Source organism: Chlorocebus sabaeus, chromosome 14, assembly GCF_047675955.1.
Source record: "Chlorocebus sabaeus isolate Y175 chromosome 14, mChlSab1.0.hap1, whole genome shotgun sequence".
In the NCBI taxonomy this organism is placed as follows: domain Eukaryota; kingdom Metazoa; phylum Chordata; class Mammalia; order Primates; family Cercopithecidae; genus Chlorocebus; species Chlorocebus sabaeus.
The window spans coordinates 45,957,457-45,980,165 of record NC_132917.1 but is presented as its reverse complement, the minus strand read 5'-3'; the positions used below and the strand labels follow the sequence as shown (position 1 = coordinate 45,980,165).

The 22,709-nt window shown below is 47.1% G+C and overlaps 1 protein-coding gene across 2 annotated transcripts in view; it reads right to left on the bottom strand.

Moving 5' to 3' along the window:
- Positions 1-12,557: 12,557 nt before the first annotated feature.
- The window catches only part of PRKCE (protein kinase C epsilon), a 538,653-nt gene continuing 528,501 nt past the window's right edge, over positions 12,558-22,709 (bottom strand). Inside the window, exon 15 of one of the 2 annotated variants that reach the window (XM_007970759.3) lies at positions 12,558-15,380. In XM_007970759.3, the coding sequence (XP_007968950.1) occupies positions 15,234-15,380 (147 nt within the window). In that variant the 3' untranslated portion in view covers positions 12,558-15,233. The remainder of the gene's footprint in view (positions 15,381-22,709) is intronic. The other variant, XM_073022947.1, reaches the window with a different exon arrangement.

The window sequence follows — 22,709 nt, the reverse complement described above, 5'->3', positions numbered from 1 at the left end:
CATATGTACACACATGTATGTGCACACATGACAACCATGACAGGTGCCCAGATACACCCATGTATGTACATGCACTCGTGCTCTTGCCAAGAAATATGTGTGCACGGTGAACCTCTATGCACACAAATGTATAAAAGACAAACATAGAGACATTGCGTAAAAGTGTAAAGAAAGCAAAAGATGGAATCTAGGCCCTTCCTCTCCCTTGCTGTATTTGACCCCCGCCCCCCACCTTTCCCAGGATTGTGGGCTCTGGTAATGTCTGGCTGCTGGAAGGCTTATTACAGGTTTGTCCCCCATGCCCACCCAGGGCAGCCCTCCTTGGGCAGTATCTTAGCTCTATTTTTCTGGACATGTAGTCCTCAAGCTTTTTTATCTCAGGACCCCTTTTTTTGTTTGTTTTTTGAGACAGTCTTGCTCTGTCATCCATGCTGAAGTGCAGTGGAACTATCTCAGCTCACTGTAACCTCCACCTCCCAGGTTCAAGCAATTTTCCTGCCTCAGCCTCCCTAGTAGCTGGGATTACAGGCACCTGCCACCACACTGGCTAATTGTTGTAGTTTTAGTAGACATGGGGTTTCACTGTTTTGACCAGGCTGGTCTCGAACTCCTGACCTCAGGTGATCTGCCCGCCTTGGTCTCCCAAAGTGCTGGGATTACAAGCATGAGCCACTGCGCCCGGCCTCAGGACCACTTTATACTTTTAAAAATTATGAGGGCTCCAAAGAGCTTGCATTTATTGAGCTGTATCTATCAACATAGCGGCGTTGTTTTATATTTTTATAAATCTCTTTAATGTGCAGCTGAGTAGAAGACAGCTGGATTCTTACATCTGCTTTTGCATTATATACATTAAGATATGCTTTGGTCAAAGAATATGAAGAAAATCCAGCATCACAGAGATATGCAGTTGGAAAAGAGAGGACTTCAAGGATCTTGTGTTAGGCAGCCTCTAAGATGTCTCCCAGTGATCCTGCCCCCCAACATTCATATGCTTCTGTAAACCCCTCCCCTTCTATGTGGGCTGGACCTAGTGATTTCCTTCTAAGGAATACATATGGCAAAAGTGGTGAGACATCACTTTGAAGATTACATTACAATAAGACTGGCTTTTTGGAACTGAAGGAGACCTCTGGCCCATATCCAGTGAGGAACTGAATCCTGCCAACAACCACGGCAATGCGTTTGGAAGGACATCTTCCCCTAGTCGGTCCTTCAGATGAGACTGCAGCCTCAGCTGACCACTTGATTGTAGTCTGTAAGGGACCTTGAGGCATCCGTTAGGCCTGCCCTGATTCCTGACTGCCTGTGAGATACTTGCAGATAAATGTGTGTTGTTTTAAGCTGCTGTGCTTTGGAGTAATTTCTTCCACAACATTGGACAACTGATAGACCCATAAGAGGGTCTTAGGGACACCCAGGAGTCCCCAGACCTCACTTTGAGAACTGCTCCTCTAGAACTATCCCTCTTCGACTGCTCTTGTGGATTTTATCCAGTCAGTATCTGCCTCTTCTTTCACTGTCCTGCTCTCAGCGGAGAGGTGGAGGAGGACTGGTATAGGGATGAGGCCCTGTACAGGTGAGCAGTAACAGGTGATAGTGTGCGTTTCCAGTCCCGGGTCAGGATGGTGCCTGCGCGTCGCATTGCTGCTCCCTGAGTGTGGAAATTCAGGCAGTGTGCAGCTAATCGGGGACATGATGGCAGATCATGGCAGGTTCCAGGTGGAGTCTGTCCCCTCCTCAGTGAACCCACACCCTCCCCACCCCCATCCTGGTGCTCTCTAGGGAACTAAACTGCAACCCTACAATTCATGCACTGGGGCCTTGGAGGGCCGTCATTGCAAATTATCCTATTGCTTCTGTCTTTGGGGTGAGCAACATAGATAGCCAGAATGTGACTTTGTCTTCCAGTTGAAGTCTTCTGTCTGAATTCGCAGATGTTCATGTTCATACAGGCCCATCTGCCCATCCTTCCAAATTCCTGAACTGCTGATGTCACAGCTCTTTTTACAGATGGAAAAGCTGAGGCAGGAAGGAGAATCGATGGCATCCAGTCAGGGTTCCAGAGGCTGTGGTAGAACCAGGAAAACAACATTCAAACGGAGGAATTCCTTTAACCATATTAATTACTAAGCAAAAGTGGAAGTTCCTGATCTCTTATATCTTCCTACTTCCAAGAGTAACATCAGTCCTGACCGAGACACCTCACATTCTAGATCACTCCTGGCTTTCCCCCAATGGCATGTGCCATGAGGATAGGGACTTGGAGACCATCTGGGCCTGTCACCCCACTGTGGAAGAAGAAATGGAGAGCCCAGCCCAGGAGATGATGTGACCAGCCCAAGGTCACGTAGCAAGGTAGAGATAAGATCAGGTCTCAAACAAGACTTCTGCTCCCCTCCCCCACCCCCACTCACAACCAGTCTCATATTAGAGCTTCACACGAGGGGCCCGCCACCCCCATTGCAGGCTATGGGGGCTGTGAGGGTGGTGCTGGGCTCAGTAGCAGCTCAATCAGTGACTGAGAATGAATGAGGAGGCTGGCACGTTTTTAGGTTTGGTCTGTGACCAGGGTTAGATTCCTGTGATTAAAAGTTGGTTTCTGACAAGGTCAAGGTTAGAGGGTCAGCCTGTAGCCAGGGTGGGGAAGTCAGTCATTGTTGAGGCTCAGCCTATCTCTGATGGGGTTTAGAAGTCAATCTGGCTGGAGTAAGAGGCCAGCCTTAGGTTGGGGTGCTGTCAGTCCCTGGCCACTGTTTATTTCTTGCAACACTGATCAACCTCTGGTGCTTCACGCAGCAGCCCTGACATCCCAAGCCCTCTTGCCTTAGTACAGAAGGTCCAGTGTCCTGAGCAGAGGATGGAGGGATCAGCTCCTTCTCCAGGGGTAGAGGGGACTCAGGTAGGGCACCAAGGAACTCGCTCATCGGGCTGGAGTTGGCATAGCCTTGGTTCTAGGGCTGTCCTCAGCAGCTGGCCTGGGACACAGCCCTTGCATGAAGGGTGCAGCCACTAAAAAGACTTCAGGCCCTTGGAGGCATTTCCTGTTTTCCAGTGAACTGAAAACTCAGCTTCCTGCCTAGAACAGTCGGTAAGGATGGTTTCTTTTTTTTGATGGTGGGCAGGGTGTCTAGGGGCAGAGGCTTTGTTGGACTTGAGGACAAGCTCTCAGGGTCCTGGTAGGAGGAGGCCCAGGGAGATGAGTGGGAAAGGAGAGCAAGAACCCCCAGACACCTCAGTCTGTTTCCTGGTTATGCCTTTGTGTTCACAACCAGATCCCTTAGAGGGAACAACACCAGCATAATCATACCCCAAGCAATTGTGTGTATTTCACATGGAGGTGAAAGTTCTCTGGAGAGGAAAAGCAAGTGTGCAGGACCTATGTTGGCATGGTGACCAGAAGCATGTTGAAAGAGCCGGGTCTTTGGCGCCACCCAGACCCAGATTCAAATCACAGGCTTGAGTGCTCATCTGTCCCTGAGGCTGGGTATGTTGCGTGGACAAATTCCTGGCCTTTCTGAACGTCAGAGCCTTCATTTCTAGAATGGGGTCCAAATAAACCCCTCCCAGGCACCACTGGAAGCCAGTCTCCTTCCTTCCAACTGACTGCAGGGGGAGAAGGGTCCAGAGGCGCATCTGTTCCCCAAACAAGGCAATCAGCTCCACTTCCGCCAAAGTGAAGGCGCCAGGCTGGTGCTGCTGCCCCTCCCCAAGCCCTCTCTCCTGCCTTCTCTATGACTTACAGGCATAAGCTGGTCCCCAGCCCCTCACTTGCCCAGCTCTGGCTCTCCTGTATTGTCTCTTTGGGTGGAGAGTCGAAAGAGGATTGGGGTAGGACAGAATTTCCTGCTTGGCCCCACCTGCCTTACCTTTGGCCCCCATTATCCCCACCACACTAGACTCTATCAGTTCCTCTGCCCCTGCCAGGGATCACCCAGGACCCCCAACCCCCAACATCAACATGGAGTGCAGATTAACATGCCCCTGCACAGCTGGGAGAGAGCGGGTAGAAAGTAAGGCCATTTACGAAGGTCATTAACACGGACCACAATTTTGAAGGAGGTGTTGGCCAGATGAGGCCCACAGCTCCCATCCCCATGGTGGGTTCAGGTGTGGAGACACTGGCCTAGACGGGAAGGCTGCAGGGGAGGGTGGGGAGGGCCTGCAAGCCCAGCCTTGCTCAGATTCCATCTGGCCCTTGGCCTGCTGTCTTTTGTTTCACCACCCTTGCCTCTGGATGGACAATGTCCATTAAGATGGGCCCTCACCTTTCCCTTCGGAGTGGTGCCTCCTTGGAGCAGCTGAATTGCTGGAGGCGCTGAGTGACCTAACAACTGCCCAGAACAGAGGCCGCCAGAGGCCCACTCTCACCTGAGCAGGGAACAGCCGGACACAGCTGAGCCTGCCTGGGACTCTGCCCATGTAGCCTTTCTCCTCCTTCCTGAGTCTCTCCTCGTTCGCTCCTCCTCGCCCTCCTGCCTTTCTCAGGACAATAAAGTAGGAGTGAGGTAGATTTAGGAAATCTGGCAATGATGTGAAAATTTCTCTATGCATGCACACGTAAAGATCTGGGGTGGAGGCAGAGCCAGGCCTGCTGGCCCTGGGTGAATGTATTCCTGGGGGAAGTGCTCTCAGAAAACCATTCTCTGCAGGAGCCCTGGGAACTCAGAGCTGTGGGTGGCCGATAATTCTATGATCACAACATTGTTCTGCTCCAGGAAAAACCACCACCCAGATGGGATCAAATGCCAAAGAAGGGTTCTTGGGAGGGTCTATTTATTTGATTTGGTCCTAGCAGGAAGAGGAAGGCTGAGTGAATCTCGGCAGGCCATTTCCCACCCCTCATCCTAGCAGTTTGTTCTCTGGGATGCTTCTGGGAGCCCTGAATGACTGTTCATTGGTTCATTCATTCATTCATTCATTCCATTACATATAAATATAGTTCAGCCCTAGGGAAAATCACAACGACTTCATCCCACGTTGTGATCTCTCTGGCGTTGTTTTCTTTCTTTTCTCCATAGCATGTGCCATCTTCTCAGGACACTCCTAGATCCAGGCAGGAGGGGTGCTGCCCAGGCTCTGCAATTTAGAGGGATCCCTTCTCCAGCTTCTCCCCCTTTCCAAGGGCCAAGGAGCCAGCAGCTGCAGCCAGCAGCCCTGCTGCTAGACTACCTCTGGGTACCTAGGATGTGGAATTCCCTGCCATGAGCAAACTCATGGTCCAGAGTTTGCTGTCAGAGTCTGCACATCCTCGGGCCCATCCTCCCAGGGTGACTCAACCCCCAGCACGTGCACCCTTGGCCAAGGAGTGTGGATGGAAGCTGGACATGATGACTGGGGGTGTCCTACTGGTGTGAGACACAACTTGGAGTGGGAAGAGAAGGAGTAGCCCACAAGCAGAGCCAGCTCTCCCCAGGCAGCCACGTTCCTGGGAGCCAGGACTCCAAGGAGTCCTATTCCAAATTCAAACCTGGCCTTTCAGGTTGTTATGAAAATGTATATCTCAAGGGACAAAGTTAGGATGTATTTTACTTAACAATACCCTGATTTATAACTTTATAATTTATAACTTTAAAAATATTTAGCCCTTTAGTCCATTTATACTATTCCTTAAATATCAGGGGCAGCCTCGACCTTCTAACACATTATGTAATTTACTTAATGGTCATGTTTACAGTTTATTATTCTCTGCCAACATCCTTGCCTTGTGTAAGGGCGAGGATTTTTGTCTTTGTTCACTGATGTCTAGATGAATGGCTTACATGTAGTGGGAACTCCATGAAAATCTGTGGAATAAGTGAATGAATGAATGAGTGAATGAATGAATGAGTGAATGAATGCAAGTACTTTCTGTATGGTCTCTGGGGTTCAGCCAGATCTGGCCTGTTGCTAGGTCCGTGAACTGAGCAATGTTCAGTTTCCTTAACTGTACAACTGACATACAAATACAACAGCTTTATGAATCTCTAAGAATTAAATAAACTATATAATTTCTGAGACTCAGTTTCCTCATCTATAAAATGGGGGATAATTGGAGTATCTACTTCATGTGGTTTTGGTGAGGTTAAATAGGCTAATTAATGTGACATACTTAGTATAGTGTCTGGAACAAAGAAGGTTTTTTAGGTTATTAATAACCTAAAGAAGGAAGCATGAATGGTAGATTCTGCAATTGGTTTCCCAGAAGTCAGCCTTTTCAGAGCCTCCCAAAGCAATCAGTGGGTGGCCTCCTGCTCCGATGTACGTAAGGCCTGAGAGGCAGTGGCATGTATCATTGTTCACCTTGCACATAGGTGCCAAAGCTGAGCCTGGTCTGATCTCAACCCTCTGGCAGTATTTACCTGATCCAACTGGGGAAAGTAAGCACTGAAACATGAACTCTGCCATCATACCCAGAGACAAGGGTGTCTTTATTGAAGGGGTGGGTTGGGCTTTCAAAGATTGTCCCCCCTACAAAAACCATCAAACCACTTTATAAACAATTCCCAGGACCTTGACACTCTCATGTTGAGAAATGAAGTTGAAGGCTGCTGCTGCAGGACTGTCCTGGAACCCAAGCCCCCCAAGCTCCCAGCCCTTCCATGCCATGCAAAGCTGACTGCCCTTCCCTGCCCTTTGTCTGCCCACATCTTCCTCCCGTTTTAGTGCCCTCTCAGCACTGCCTCATCCAGGAAGCCTGCCTCGATCATGCAAACCTCCCCTGCTTCTCTGGACTTCCCTCGTATGGTCAGCAGGGCTTTCTTTGTCTCTCTTGCCTGCCTTCCGCTGCCCTCCTGCATGCGGCCTGTTTTGTTTCATGCTGGTTGGCAGTTCCCTGAGGGCCACAACCTTGCCTTGGATATGCTCCTTTCTGCCTGCAGTGAGGGTCCCTCACTGGTGGGGCGGGTTGTGTCAGGCGCCCCCAGGAGTGCTGAGGAGCAGGACATCTGAAAGATAAGAGAAAACAGAAAAGAAAGGCTGCCCTCCTTACACTCCTTGTGTCAGGCGCCCCCAGGAGTGCTGAGGAGCAGGACATCTGAAAGATAAGAGAAAACAGAAAAGAAAGGCTGCCCTCCTTACACCAAGCTAGGCTTTCCTGTGGTGCAGCCTGCACTCTGATCAAGAAGTGGGGGTGCGAGTGCCTCAGGGAGGAGAAATGATGGCAATGGAACCAGATGCTGTGCCTTGGACCTTTTGATCTCACTGGTGTTTCACAACAGGTCTTGAGGCTGTAGGTCTCATTACCACCATTTTACAAATACAGAAACAGGTGTAGAAAGGTACAGTTACCCACCCAAGGTGGGCAAGCTCCCTAAGCCAATTTTTGGTGCACATCCCTGCATTATTTTTGGTAGATTCCTACAGCTGCAAGAAGGGGAGACGTAGTTACTCCATAACAAGTTCTCAGCCCACCCTCTGAGACAAATACAATTTATTAGCAAGTAGGCACAGAGAGCCTTGTGGATATTCTGAAAGCTCCATCGAGTCCCAGGTCCTTGTCCTTTTGGGTGTTTCTGATAGTGCCTCCCAAGAAAGGTTTCCCACAACGAATGTGACCCTGTTCCCCCATAGCGTCAGGCTGTCTGTGGGAGTTAGACAACAGGACACCTCCAAGGCAGCAGGAAACACAGGCCATGTAGGGGTTCAGCCAAGGTTGCCGTCTCCAAGGGCAATAGACAAAGGTCTTTCTAGATTTGGGGTATTTTCTCTTTTTTTGAGACAGGGTCTCATTTTGCCACCCAGGCTAGAGTGCAGTGGTGCCATCACGGCTCACTGTGGCCTCAATCTCTGGGCTCAGGTGATCACCTCAGTCTCCCAAGTAGCTGGGGCTACAGGCGCCACCACCATGACTGGCTAATTTTTTTTTACAGACAAGGTTTTGCCATGTTGCCCAGGCTGGTCTTGAATTCCTGGGTGCAAGCCATCTGCCCACATTGGCCTGTCAAAGTGCTGGGATCACAGGTGTGAGCCACTGTACCCGGCAGAGGGTTATTCACTTACTTATGTTCTTTTTTCTTCTTTTGAGACGGAGTCTTGCTCTGCTGCCAGGCTGGAGTGCAGTAGCACGATCTCGGCTCACTGTAACCTCCACCTCCCAGGTTCAAGCGATTCTCCTGCCTCAGCCTCCCGAGTAGCTGGGACTACAGGTGTGCACCACCATGCCCAGCTAATTTTTGTATTTTTAGTAGAGACAGGGTTTCACCATGTTGGCCGGGATGGTCTCGATCTCTTGGTCTTATGATCTGCTCACCTCGGCTTCCCAAAGTGCTGGGATTACAGGCACCAACCACCACACCTGGCCATGGGGTTCTACATGAAGTGCACTACAGAGAAGTACATAGATCTTAAGGATAGAGCTTAATGCATTGTCACAATGTGAACCCACCTGTTTGCCGGCTCCTCGTTCTGAAAACAAAACTAGTACCTCCAGAAGCCCCTCTGTGCCCCTCCTAGTCACGACCTCGCCTCCGTATAAGGCTAACCACTAGCCTGATTTCCAAGAGCATGGATTATATCAATAGAATCACAGTGTGTACTCTTTGGCCTGGCTTCTTTTCCTTAACATTATGTTAGAAGAATCCTCTGTGTTGTTGCATGTAGCTCTAAGTCACTCATTCTTATGGTTATATGGTGTTCCATTGTGGGAATATTTCACAATTCATTTTTCTTTCCATAGTGGATAGATTTTTCTCCTGGGTCAAAGGTATACAATATGGCTTTCACAGACACTGACGAAGTTTTTCAAAGTACTTGTACCATTTTCTACTGAGACCAGAAACATTGAAAGTTCCAGTTGTTCCACATCTTAGGTCTGACTTTTTGAGTTAGTCATTTGGGTGGAGGTAAAGTGGTATCGCGGTTCGATTTAAATGTGCATTTTTCCAACTACTAGAAAAGTTGAAGTCTCCCTAGGTTTTCACATCCTGTGTTTTAAAACATGGAGATTTATCTTGAGATATCTTTGCCAATCTGCGTATCTCAGACACCACTAATGTCACCTTTCTAACATTCTTTATGCTAAACAAGCCACCATTTTCCTTGAGAAAATAGTTTTCTAGCATCCCTTATGTTAATGACAAAACTCCCAGGTGCTTTGGGAGGTAAAAGAAGGCTGAAGAACTTGTAGTAGCTTTCTGAATAAATACTATTTATTCAACCTGCTGTCCATCCCTGAAAAATGTATTTCTGATTGTACTTGAAGGGTCCTCCTTCAAGTATAGCTTAAAACTAACATACCACATATGTAATGTCATTGTCTGGGCTAAAGTACTTTGAAGTAGGAAACAGACTTCATGATGTGGCTTTCAAGCCTTCTTTCCACCTGCTCTCTGCCACTCCAAACATGAGGACAACACATGCCTAGTGCTTCTGAGATTGCCTTGCATGGGGATCTTCGGGCTTCTGGTAGCCCGAGTGATGGTCTGCACCTCGGTACAAGGAAATAGAGAAGGGATAATATCCCCATAGATTTCCTTGGCAAGAAATCTATTAGTCTGGCTGTTTCTTAGTTCAGGGCACAGCCACACATACTCTCCTCAAGCAGCTCTGCAGCCACCTGAACCTTGCTAGGGACCCTGCCCAGAGCTCCCCTGGAACAGGTGGGTCAGCGCCTGGCTTTCTCAGCTAGAATGTGGTTGAGGGTGGGAAGAGAGGTTCCAAACCAGATATACTGACAGCAATTGACCTTTCTCAGTGCTTTGTAGAGCACAGAAATTTGAGAGGACGAGTCCCTTGTCTCCAGCACTTTGGAGCTGTTCTCTTCCAGAGCTCTAGGTAAAGGGACGTGCAGGCTGGTCACATTTCATTCAGCCACGTGCTTGCGGATATCTCCTGACCTTCCTACAACAGCTCCTTTTGTTTCTGCTGATGTTTTTTGGCTTTATTAAGTTATAATTGACAAGTAAACATTGTGTATATTTGCGGTATATGTGATGTTTTGATAAGTATACATTGTGAAATGATTACATCAAGCTAATTGATACTAGATTGGTGCAAAAGTAATTGTAGTTTTGCCATTACTTTTTAAAATTTGTTAAAATAGTATATAGTATTTCTTTTAATTTTTATGTTAAGTTCCAGGGTACATGTGCAGGATGTGCAGGTTTGTTACATAGGTAAAAGTGTTAGTATTACTTTTAAAAATGGCAAAAACCACAATTACTTTTGCACCAACCTAATATATCCATCACCTCACGTTCTTTCTCCTCCTCCTCCTCCTCTTCCTTCTTATTTTGAGACAGGATCTTGTTCTCTTGCCCAGGCTGGAGTGCAGTGGCACAATTAATGGCTCACTACAGCCTTGACCTTCTGGGCTTAAGCAATCCTCCTGCTGTGGCCTCTTGTGTAGCTGGACCACAGGCGTGCACCACAGTGCCTGGCTGATTTTTTTTTTTTTTTTGGAGAGATGAGGTCTCACTTTATTGACCAGGCTGGTCTTGAATTCCTGGGCTCAAGTGATCCTCTCACTTTGGCCTCCCAAAGTGCTGGGATTACAGGTGTGAGCCACTGTGCCTGGCCCCAGCCCATTCTTTTTTTGTGGTGAGAACACATAATATCTTCTCTCGGCAACTTTCAATTATACATTATTATTAACCATAGTCACCATGTTCTACAATCAAGCTTTGGAGTGTATTTATCCTAACTGAAACTTTGTTAGTTCGGCCAACATCTACCCATTGCCACCCTCATCCCAGACCCTGGCAACCACCATTATACTCTCTGCCTCTATGAGTTTGATGTTTCTCCTAATTTTGTTTAAGTTTGTGATAAGACAGACAAGCTGGTGGGAAGGTTGCTTCTCCTTGGGTGGTCACTTACCTAGAAACAACTGCCTGAATCAGAGAGAAAACTATGTGCTAAACACATCCTTCTTGGGGTGGGTCTGGATATTCATGCTTAGATCTCCAGGTGGGCAGGAGATGTTGCTGAGAGAGGAAAAACTGTGAGAGAAGAGGCCTTTCGGGCAGACATGCCAGTCACTGGAGGGCTTATGAGGAAGTGATTTTGTGAGTAGAGGGTGACAAGGGAGGCCATCCCCTTACCTTAGGATAAGAAATAGTAGAACTGCAATCGTTTCTGTAACTTTTTTTTTTTTTTTTTTTTTTTGAGATGGAGTTTTGCTCGTTGCCCAGGCTGGAGTGCAATGGTGCGATCTTGGCTCACCGCAACTTCCACCTCCCGAGTTCAAGCGATTCTCTTGCCTCAGCCTCCCAAGCAGCTGGGATTACAGGCATGCGCCACCATGCCCGGCTAATTTTGTATTTTTGGTAAAGATGGGGTTTCTCCATGTTGGTCAGGCTGTTCTTGAACTTCCAACCTCAGGTGATCTGCCCACCTCGGCCTCCCAAAGTGCTGGGATTACAGGCATGAGCCACCGCACCCGGCCCATTTCTGTAACTTTTAAGGAACAGGAAATTCTGGCCAATGGAAATTTCTGGTGTACTCAAGAGGGTGCTTTTGAGTTTCAAACATTCTTGAAAAGTTTGTGTTGGGGAAAGAGGAGGAGTCTTGCAGTACCGGGCCAACATGCTTGAATGGCAGAAAAGGAATCCCAGAGTGAAGGAGGAACCTGGAGAGCCCAGGAGTCGGCAGGATGGGCACAGACACGGGCTGCGTGGGGCAGGTGGGCAAGAGCGAAGCGTGGAGCCCCCCGGCCAGTCTGTGCTCCAGGCCAGCCTGCACGGAACTCTTGCCCTAGGAGGAGTCCCTGGACCCCAAAGGCCTATAGTTCCAAGCATCAGGCCCAAAACTGAGTCATGAGGAGGCTCAAACGGGCATCGGCTGCAAGGTGGTCCAGCATTTGCTTCTCTGGAAAGACAAAAATGCAGGTGCTTTCTTGCCTATCTCCCAGCACCCCAAGGCAGACAGGCCAAGGCAGCTGAGAGCCATGTCCAGTCGGCACAGGTCCCCTAATTCCTTCTGACAGCCCAGAAGCACAGAGGAAGGGGGAATGTGCAAATATGGTCATTTGCAGCTTTTGTGCATCTTCCAAGGAGAAAGGAAAGCTGAAACCACGTTTAGGTTTAGGAATTTTTGAATCTCTAATATATAAATGGCAAAAAGCTTCATTAGTGCCACTTTGCCACTCATAACGGAGATTAAAAATTCTTACTGGCACTGAGAAATAAGACTTAACATCATTGTATTTATTAGGTTCTGAAACAATACACATTCACATCCTTTTGAATACAGTACATTTGGCACAATAATGTTTACAATGAAATAACACTAATGAATGGCAAGAGATTAAAATTACATCCAGAAAGGAAAAAATGTACAAATAAAGCATCACAATACAAAAAAAAAAAAAAAATCCTAAAATTGAATACATTTTATAGTTAGCCAGAATTATTTTGCACATAATTTAAAAAGAGGTAATTTTTTAGCCTTCTTTTTTTTTTTTAAAAGCAAGAATAAGTTGTTTTTTCACCTTTGGAGGAAAAAAATTATGTTTCTACTTCACGAAGCCCATAATGAGAGAACACAGGAGAACAGCTATCCTTCATATATATTTTTTGGCTTTTTTTTTTTTTTTTTTGCATTCCCCCCCTTTTTTTTTTTTTATTTTTTAGAGAGAGAGAGAGAGAGAGAAAGGGGGTGGGGCGGGAAAGATTAGAAAAAACTGGCAGAAGTGTTAACAGTGTGTCTATTTTCAAACTCTTGTAAAAATGAAAATGAAACAACGATTACTCAAGGAACACACAAGCCTTTTTCTATAGACCTTTGCTGGATTTAAATCTGCCTGTGTGAGAACATCACCAGCCAGAGGCATCCCAGCCAGCCCAGCCTTGGGTGCTAAAAAGGGCCCTTTCTGGGACAGACTGACTGACTGCCTTCAGCTGCCAGGTGGAATGTATTATTTGACTTCCCAGCAAACTTGCCAGTTGTCCTGTAGGAAAGGCCCAGTCCCCACTGCCATGCAAACACCAGACCCTTGGACAAGGCCATCTGGCATTGCAGTTAGAGCTTGCTTGGTTGTCCAAAGTTTAAAATGGTGAAGAAAGCAGAAGAAAGAACAGTAGTTACACATGAGTATGATGGGCAGTATTATCATGTCTTCCTAAAAAATGAGATGATGCCACCGTAAAGATGTTTCTGTGCTTGTACTCAACTCCAGAAGATAGTCTCTCTCCAGAATGTCAAGTTACCGAAGATAAATTAAATTAATCTAATGTTCTTCATCATTCACTGGTATGCCAAACACATGAATTGATATATCATAATATTTAATATTTGCAATTATTATAAGAACAGATAATAATTACACCTGAGTTTTTAAAAAATAAAAACAAAAGAGAACTGAATGTCATCATTAGTAACAAAGGCTATGACCAGCCAGATGCAAATATGGACACAGACTCTCTGTGGGCTCAAGATAGTTACTGTCCAAGCTTTGAAACCACCATCAAAAACATTCCTTTCTCTCCCCCATCTCTATCAGGGTATAATAGAGCACAGGAGAACTGTATGTGAGATTTAATATAGCTTAATACATGTTTACATCTTTTAAAATAAACCAAAATGAAATAAACAATACAAAGAATCCCCAACACACCCCCCATCCCCCATAAAGGAGCACACCTATGTCTCGGTAATTTGAACCAATCCACTTACAGAGTATTGCACCTGGACATTATTATAATTATTCTTTCATAGACTACAGTTTTATAATATGCCTGAACATGCAGCAGTTGATACCTCTATATTCAATGAATTAATTCCACAGGCCTTGCAGCAAACACTATATACAAAAATCTCAAATGTACAAAAGGCAAAAAGCTTCATTAGTGCCACTTTGCCACTCACAAGTATATATACTTAGGGGCAGCTGGGAAATCCACGTGCAATAGTTGGAATGGATTCCATTCCCTGCTAAATCAGTTCAGTAAATTAGGTAATCAAATGACCTCCAGGAAACGTATACACAAAGTCACACAGAACCCTTGGAAATGAAAGAATAACACTGTTAGCATATCTACAGGAGGTAATGTCACATCCCTTAAATAGTGTCCACATGAGTTGCCATTGCATGTCACACAGAAACAAAACTGAGTACATCTTGTGACACTGTCAGTTTTCAAACAAGTTGCCGTTCAGTCTCCAGATACCCTTTGTATAACCCATGTTTAGCCTCATTCTGCTTATTCCAAAAGCAGGTATTTCATATATAACTTTACATGTTTAATGTTTAAAAATCACAACACAGTAGTACTACCATTTTGTATAAGTGCGCTAAAATAACACACTGCTGCAGAAAATAAATAGTGTTTATGCTAGGAACTTAGGATGAAACTGGAAAGAGAATCTGGGAGCTGAGCTTTGTTGGAACCCCAGGGTCCTGGCCTTTGTGTCCAGGTAGAACTTGAATGATGAGGAATGCTACTTGCTGCCTTTTCTCTCAATTCATGCAGCCCTCATGTGTCACTCGGTCACTGACAGCATCCACCTTGGACGACCGGTTTCTCATTTTGTATTAGCCCTTTAATATCTACCTGTATTCAGACTGGAATTTATATCTTTTGGCCAATTAGAAAGTGAATTTGAAAATATATCTTTCAAATGTTAACAGAGTTCAAAACCGCGTTCCTTTTTCCACAAAGAGGATTTCTTCCACAAGACACAAACTTACATGACTTTGGCATGCTGAAAAGCTAAAACCAAAGCAGGCAAGAGTTAGCCATTCCAGAGCAAACCAACCCAGCTGGCCAATCCCTGCATCTCTGGTCTCCCTCCCTCAGAGGGCATGCCTTGAGGGCGCCCTCCCTCGTGCGTGCGGAGAAGCACCAGTCTCTTCTCCAGGACAGAAGGGCAGGGATGACAAGCTGGGGCGCAGGAGGGAAAAGAAGCAAGAGGGGTCAGGATCTGTGTCCAATAGCAGAGCCAGAGTCTTCTTGTTTGCTTGCTTTCTTTTTTCTTTTCTTTGCAGTAAAAGAACTGAAGTTGCTTCACTGCCAGGAGCCCCTGAGGAGTGGAACCAGGCTTGCCAACGGTCCAAACACGGCAGTGTATACAGCTAACTGCTGACCCAATGAGTCTGTATTACTGGTGAGACAAGAACCGAGAGCGCCTTCTGGTCACCAGGTGGGAGGGGGAGGAGGTGGCCTGGGGCAAGGGAATGCAATAAATAGACAGTGGACATGGGACTGGGGCTCTGAGGAGGAGAAGTAGTTCAAGACCTGCTGAGTCTCTGCAACACAGGAGTCTTCTCTGCACCCCTTCTTGCAGCGTCGGCAAAGTCCAACTGCAGTGGGCTCTCAGGGCATCAGGTCTTCACCAAAGTAGGAGAAGCCTTTGAATTCCTCCTGGTTGATCTGCTTTACAATTGCTTCGTCCACAAGGGTGAGTACCGGCTCTTCCCGGGTAAAGTCTTGGTCAAAATTATTGACGTCTCTTTTGGTTTTCTGTGGGAAGAAAAGAGAAAGTGGTAAGTGGAGGCTGCCCTCCCTCCTGAGGGCCCCCCATGGGGAGTGGGCACCGCACTGACCAGCCTGTCACCAAAGCAGGCCTCTAGCTACCAACAGACAGCAGACACGGGGCTGTCCCAATGAGGTAACGATGGATGGCCCCAGGACCCGGAGGTGACAGAGGAGAGGAAGAATGAGTCAAGGTGAGAAGGAAGAAGGGGTGAGAGGGTATGATGGAAAAGCAGGGAAGTGGGATTCCCACAGACGTGTGTGTGTGTGTGTGTGTGTGTGTTTGTGTGTGTATGATGCAAAGGTCCCATCTCACACCCTCTTCCAGCAACTGCTATAACCTTCTGGCTCCATTACAACCTCCCTCCTGAATCCCCTCCCAGAGGTCCTTCTTCCCCATAATCCGGCCACGTCTGCTCCAGGTGACATCCTCTCTAGAAGCCTGCCTCGATTTCCACTTATTCTCACCATGAACCCAACTGTGTGCTCCCATATTTTTTCAATTATTACACTCAGCACATTGACTTGCCATGATGTTTTTATGCTTTTGTCTAGACCAAGAGCTTCTTAAAGGCAGAGACCTTGTCTTGTTCAACCTTGGGTTCCCAGCAGTTCCCTAGCAGTACGTGTCTATTGAATGAAGAGTGTAAACTCACCACTGACTCCGCAGCTCTGAAGGACCCATACCTCTGGGTTTAAGTTCCCAAAGTACAACTGTGAGCCTTATGGTTCTGGGGGGTGGGGTGGAAGGGAGCAATCAATCAATCCACAAATGAATCCTGGTTTTTGGAGAAAATCAGGAAGTATAAATAATGCTGCCTGCCTTTAGGGGCTTAGAGTTGAGTTTGAGGGGCCAGTAGTCCTGTGTAGAACACATCGCTTTAGTTAGAAAAATTTCCATGGAGAAGGCAGGGTTTGGACTAAAATTTGAGGAATGGGTGACAATTGTACTGGTAGAAATGGGAGGGAGGTACTTTGGCAGGGAGAAGGATGGAACAAAGGCAGGGAATAGAAAGACAAAAGATGCATATACAGGCCAGTGGGTTCACCAAGCTGCAGGGGCAGAGTGCAGTGTGAGGATGGTGGGAGTTAGGGCTGGAGTCCAATGGCAGAGGCCTTCAATAGCGGGTACCCTCTCCCCCACAGCACAGAGCACAATGCCCAGAAGATTAAAGGCAAGGACTCCAGCAATACTTTTTTCAGACACTGATTAACTGGTATTACCCAGGATTAGTGACCTGGATGATGGAATAAATCTTGTGGAAAGATTCACATTATTAGTTGTAGGAGAAATAATATTAATATACACTATGCTCTGTGGAAACCGGTAACCTAAAGAAGTTAATAAGTAGTCCATGAAAAAAGGGGTTTTGACACAAAGCCATGTTTTCTACCCTGCTCTTGGAGATTTGCTATGCACATTGTCAAGTTAGTCTCCGAGAAATTCTGGAGTGAGGAAATCTGGTTTGCTTTGTTTGGGCCAGGCTTCCTCAAACTTGACCTAAAACTTTCTTTTTTTTTTCCTAAGTAGTTTATGAACACCTCTCCTGAGAGCAGGTTCTACAGAATGCAGTTTGGAGAATGTTGGTTTACAGTTTACAAAGCATCTTTGCATTTATTTGCTCATTTGATCCTCAGAACAGGCCGGTAACATCCTGATCCTACAGATGAGGAAACTGTGGCTCAGAGAGGTTTGGTGACTTTCCCAGGGTCACCGGACTGGTTAAGAACAGAGCCAGAATTCATGTCTGGGTTTCAGTGTGATGCCTTCCACAGTGGGTAAGGTCTGGAAATCTGGACACGGGAGAAATTGGAAGATATAACAAGAGTCAAGTTCAACCAGGAGACATTTAGGTAACACCACTAGGCAAAATAAAGCCAGAAAGGCCTGCCAGTAGGCAAGCATGGTGGGAGACAGCTGTGAGTCCAGGAAGATAGGGGTAACATGGGCCGGGTGAGCTGCGCAGGGGACTGTTTTCAAATGGCCCCAGGTTGAAATCAGAATCACAAACAGCACGGAGAAGGGACAAACTGATTTCTACCATCTTTTAGCACCACCAGTCCTGCCTGGTGTCTTCTTTCTGGGCTTGAGCTGCATAGGTCAGCAGGTCTCAGAGACCTTGGAAGGTGGAAGGAGAGGACACACAGAAAACCCAAGGGATTCCCAGAAACAGAACCTGCAGCTGAGGGGCATCCATGCTGCCCCTGAGAAGGGAAAGCTGGGTAGTTTGGTCACCTCTGCCAGGAGGGCTGGCCCCCGGCAGGAGGACCATCTGTTCTCCCTCTCCAGTGTGTACAGAACAAGAGGAAAAGGAGGGCCCTGCTTGAGAGGGAAACAACAAAGACCATCCCAACAGTGACGCACATCGACGCGGGAGGGTGGCGCCTGGGCAAAGGGTGTGGGACACCTCTTCTGAAGATCTCTGTGGAAGGGGGAGGGATTCACTGACTGGGGAGGATTGCAGGCTATGGGCCCTCTGTGCCTGGTGAAGTGAGTCTAGAGGGAGGAGTGGGCTGGGCAGGCTGTGGCAACAATTGGGGAAGCACTGGGTATCATCCCAGAAGGCAAGCCAGGGGCATCCACACTGGGGGGAGCTGGAGCCGAAGGGGACAATGGAGTAGTAGGGGTGGCAGTAGAGAGAAAAAGAGAGTCAAGGAATACGGCAAGAGGAATACTCCATTTGTAACATCACCAAAGACGGGCCATGTCCAGGTCTATGGTAGACCGGTATAATCCAGGCAGAGGGCTGGCTGTATAAGGCGTGGAGGCAGGAGATGCCTTCACCATCTCTCCTAACTTGGCACTCACCACACTGAGGAGGCCCCCTCTTTTCAACTCATGTATGATATAGTGACCAGGATTCTCCCGGTTTCAGAATCATCCCTAGCTCCCTCCCAGCTGGCTGCTAATTGAGAGGAACCTGTGTATGAAGACCTTCAGAAAATCTGTAAGCTGTCTGGCACTGGCTCTCCCTATTTACCTGATTGTGTTTCACCTGTTGGTCATTAGTGTCTGTTAATCATGGAAGCTGGTTTCATTTCTTGAGGTCAACTGAGCTTAGTAGTAAAGCTAGATTCTACAGGAGGTCTGAATTTCCCAACTTGCTGTTGTGAACCAGGGAACCAGGCTCAATTAATACTGCTAGTGGTGTCATTCCCAGAGGACTTTAGCTTCATGGTGGTCTACCTTGGAGAGCCATTTAGCTCAGCTCTGCGATTCTAGAGGTTCCAGAATCATCTGTGGCATTCGAGAGAATATGCCATTCTTCATGATCGTTACAGACTTGGCTCACCCATCTCCTTATACTACTTGGCCCCTACCCTACTTTCCTTGGAGAGATTTTAGGTACATGTGAGTCACCCATTTCTAATTCAAATAACTATTCCCACTATGTGCAATCTCTAAGTGTTAACATTAGAGGCTTAGGAATTTTCCAAAGCAAACGTCCCTGGGAAAACCCATCCCCTATTAATGGTATATAGGCAGCACAGCATCCTCAAATTTGGAAAGAACTGCAGATTATATTCTCTACTCACTGATTTCATTCTTTGAAAAGCTGCTTCCTCCCTCACAGAGCAGGCACAGGACTTGACTTAAAGGTTCTGAGGAGCAGGCTCTCAGAGACACTTGTTTATTGTGATCCTCAGTTATCCCTGCCTCCCCTAATGCCTAAATGTCAGGCTCCTGCCCCCCACTGCAGAGCCTGAGAGATGACAGTGGAACACAGGGAACAACATTCTAACTTTCTGGTCCCTTCCTAATCCCTGAAGCCTTTCCTACAACCTTCGGCCCACACTTAGGGAAGGCTGCATAGAGTAGGAGGAAGATCACTGGCTGAGCTCATCCTGGTGCCATCCCTTCCTGGTTATTGAAGCTGTGAAGTTAACCTCTTTAAGCCGTGATCTTTTCATCTGTCACACATGGGGGTGGTAACAGGCACACTATAGGCTGCCTTGAGGACTGAGTGAGATGTGATGTTAGGTTCCTTCTGCAGAACCTGGCGTACAGAGGGCACTCAATAAATGATAGCTCCCATCATGCCTTCAAATCTTAGCATTCGTGTGCCATGGGCATGCATCATGCACAGCTTGGTTGTTACCCAACACAGTGCATGGAATCTGCCCATCAATGAGTTTCCTGAAGGTAGGGACTGAGTCTTACCTTTCTTTCTGTGCCTCCAAATCCAGAACTAGGGCTGAGCCCAGGACTGCCTGAACATCCTAGTGCTTCCTCCAGCAATCGAGATGCTTCCATTGCACATCACTGCTTTTGGGGTAAAGTCCTGAGATCTTTCAATCACCTGCTTCTGAGGCCCTTCAGGAGCTTGTCCTTGCCTCCTCCCCCAGCTTCATCTCCCTGGCACTGTCCAACTGTGGGGCTTCTCCTGCTTTCTCCTGGCTCCAGCCTTGCACACCTATCCCTCTACCTGGAATGCCCTTCCCCATCCCTGCCTTCTGCCCTACATCCATGCAATTTCCTCACCTCCGTGTACATGCCCTTCCTTCAGGAACTCTCCTTGTCCCTCCAAGGCTGCTTGAACAAAGCTTCTTGTGGGTGCCCTCACCATCTCTCCTAACTTAGCACTCACCACACTGAGGAGGCCTCTTCTTTTCAACTAATCTATGAGCTCCTTGCAGGCAGAGACTGGGTTGAACTCACCATTCTATCCCCAGCCTAGCACAATGCCTGGCACATACTGCGTACTCAATAGATATCAGCTGGAAAACATTAATAAAAGCACCTCTCTTGCTGCTACTTTATCTAGAGCCAGTAACGTGATCTGGGTTCAGGACCAGGGACTACTGTCCCGTCAGGGGGTGTTTTGATTTTGGGAAGTGGAGGCAGGGGGTGAAGGGGGTATGGCTGTAGTCTGATTCATGAAGGGCCTGGAGCCAGACCATCACTAGCACCATGGGGCCTGCAAAACAGGTAGGCTTAGGCCCAATTAATGAAATGTCTTCTCCCAGGACTTGGGGCACTAGAGTTCTCTAATTGCTGACTCAAGATAGAAACAGAAACAGGTTCGACCACGGTTTGGGAAAATTCCATCAAGACAGATACTTTTAGGGACTTGGTGGGTATGTCCCTGACCCCTGTGGTTGATGTTAGAGGAAAACAACATTCCGATTCCCTCTGGCATCGTTTCAGAAATAAGGTCTTGGATTTGAGAAATCTGGGACTGACTCTGGGGGAAGGGTACATTTTTGGTGTCTGTAGTCAGGGAGGGAGGTGGAACTGAACGAAATAAGAGTTTCAGGTCACTCCATATCCCTCTCAGAGACTGGGCCCGCCTTAGAGCTCAGGCAACTCTGAGGCCTAGAGGCTCAGCGGCTGTGGTGGTGGTGGGAGCCCAGGACAGAGGTGGGCAGGCAGCGTCAATGCTTACTTCCTGTCTGGCCAGCACAGTCTCTCACAGCCCTCACTGTGCTGAAGTCATAAACTCAAGCTTTCGGAGGAGCCAGCAGCGTCTGCTTCTGTCTTCATCTGATTCCCAGGAGATCAGCTGATGACTTTGTTTTAAAGCACTGAGAAAACTCCCTGATCTTACAGGCTGGGGCATAGGGCTGGCTTTCATGTGGCCACCTTGTTGGTCCCTGCCTTCCCCCTTAACTCTGCTTGGCGTGACAGCAACAGCACAAGTAGCATAGTGACCCCAAGTCAGAGGTCCTCTGCCGCATGGGGTGTGACCTGAACTGAGATATGCTGTCTCTACATGGTCTCCCAAATGCCAGCATCCTTCTAGGTCCCATGTGAGCCTCCTTCTTATGACTTCCCTAACTCCAGTCTCATTCCAACCTGCCCTCCTCCCAGCTCCTATGGCACTGTCTGGATCATGCATTTAGCCCCTTCTGCTATTTCATGTGTATCGTATTCCCCATCACACCCCTCAAGGTACCTACTGCAAGGCAGGGCACACAGCAGACACTTAATGTTCATGGCTGAAAATAATTTTAGTCACTATAACAGCCAAATCCCAAGGTCGTCCTAGCTTTGAAATGTCCATATTCTTATCTAAGCTCCACTTTTCTCCTTTAAATATTCTAAAAGAAAAGGAATTTAAATAATTAGAACACTTCCTCGACATCTCAACATTAACTAGATCCTCACATAGATGCATATATTCTTTATAGCCATACATTCGAATTAAAATAATATATGTGTATATGTTTATACATTCATACTGATGTGTGAAGTTAAATGAAATAAGGAAGGTATCACTGCATAGTGCCCTGTCTGGCAAAAATGAGAATCTCTTAACTCTCAAGTTAAAAATTTCTCTGAACATAATCATCTGTCATCCCTTCTTCCTCTTTATAATTTTGTTAGCCAAGAAATATTCATACTTTTGGATTTTCTTTATAGTAAACAGGTCAAAACATATAAAAGGGTCATCTGGCACTGGACTGCCCATGGAACTTTCTATTGGGAGTCCATGGCAGTTCTCTATTTTTTTTGAGACGGAGTGTCGCTCTTGTTGCCCAGGCTGGAGTGCAATAGCACAATCTTGGCTCACTACAACCTCCACCTCCCAGGTTCAAGTGATTCTCCTGCCTCAGCCTCCCGAGTAGCTGGGATTATAGGCATGTGCCACCACACCTGGCTAACTTTTGTATTTTCAGTAGAGACGGGGTTTCTCGATGTTGGTCAGGCTGGTCTTGAACTCCTGACCTCAGGTGACCTGCCTGCCTCGGCCTCCCAAAGTGCTGGGATTACAGGCATGAGCCACCGTGCCCAGCCATTTTTTTTTTTTTTAATCCATCTCCTTCTTAGAAGGTGGTGGCCAGAGGTGAGTGCTAGGTTCCTACCTCTGTGGTCTGAACAGTGCCAAGTGCAGTGGTGTTACTTTCTAGTAGGCGTGAACCCTTAAATTACATTAACGTTGTCTAAGACAGTATCAATGTTTTATCATTTCTTAAGTAGCTATGAGAAAACGTTGACACTATCTTAGTTGTATCAATCCAATTTTACCCCATTATGAGCTGAATTGTGTCTCCCCAAAAAGATATGTGAAGTCTTAACCCCTAGCACCACAGAACATGGTCTTATTTGGAAATAAGTTCTTTGCAGATGTAATCAAATGAAGATGAGGTCATTAGAGTGGGCCCTGATCCAATATGACTGGTGTCCTTATAAGAGGGGAAATTGGACACAGAGACAGACATGCACAGAGGGAAGAGACACGGGGACACGTGTGAAGACTGAAGCTGTGCCACACAAGCCAATGAACGTCTGCGGCTACCAGAAGCTGAAAGAGGCAAGGAAAGATTTTTCTGTAGGTTTCAGAGGGAGCAAGACCCTGCCAACCCCTTGATTTC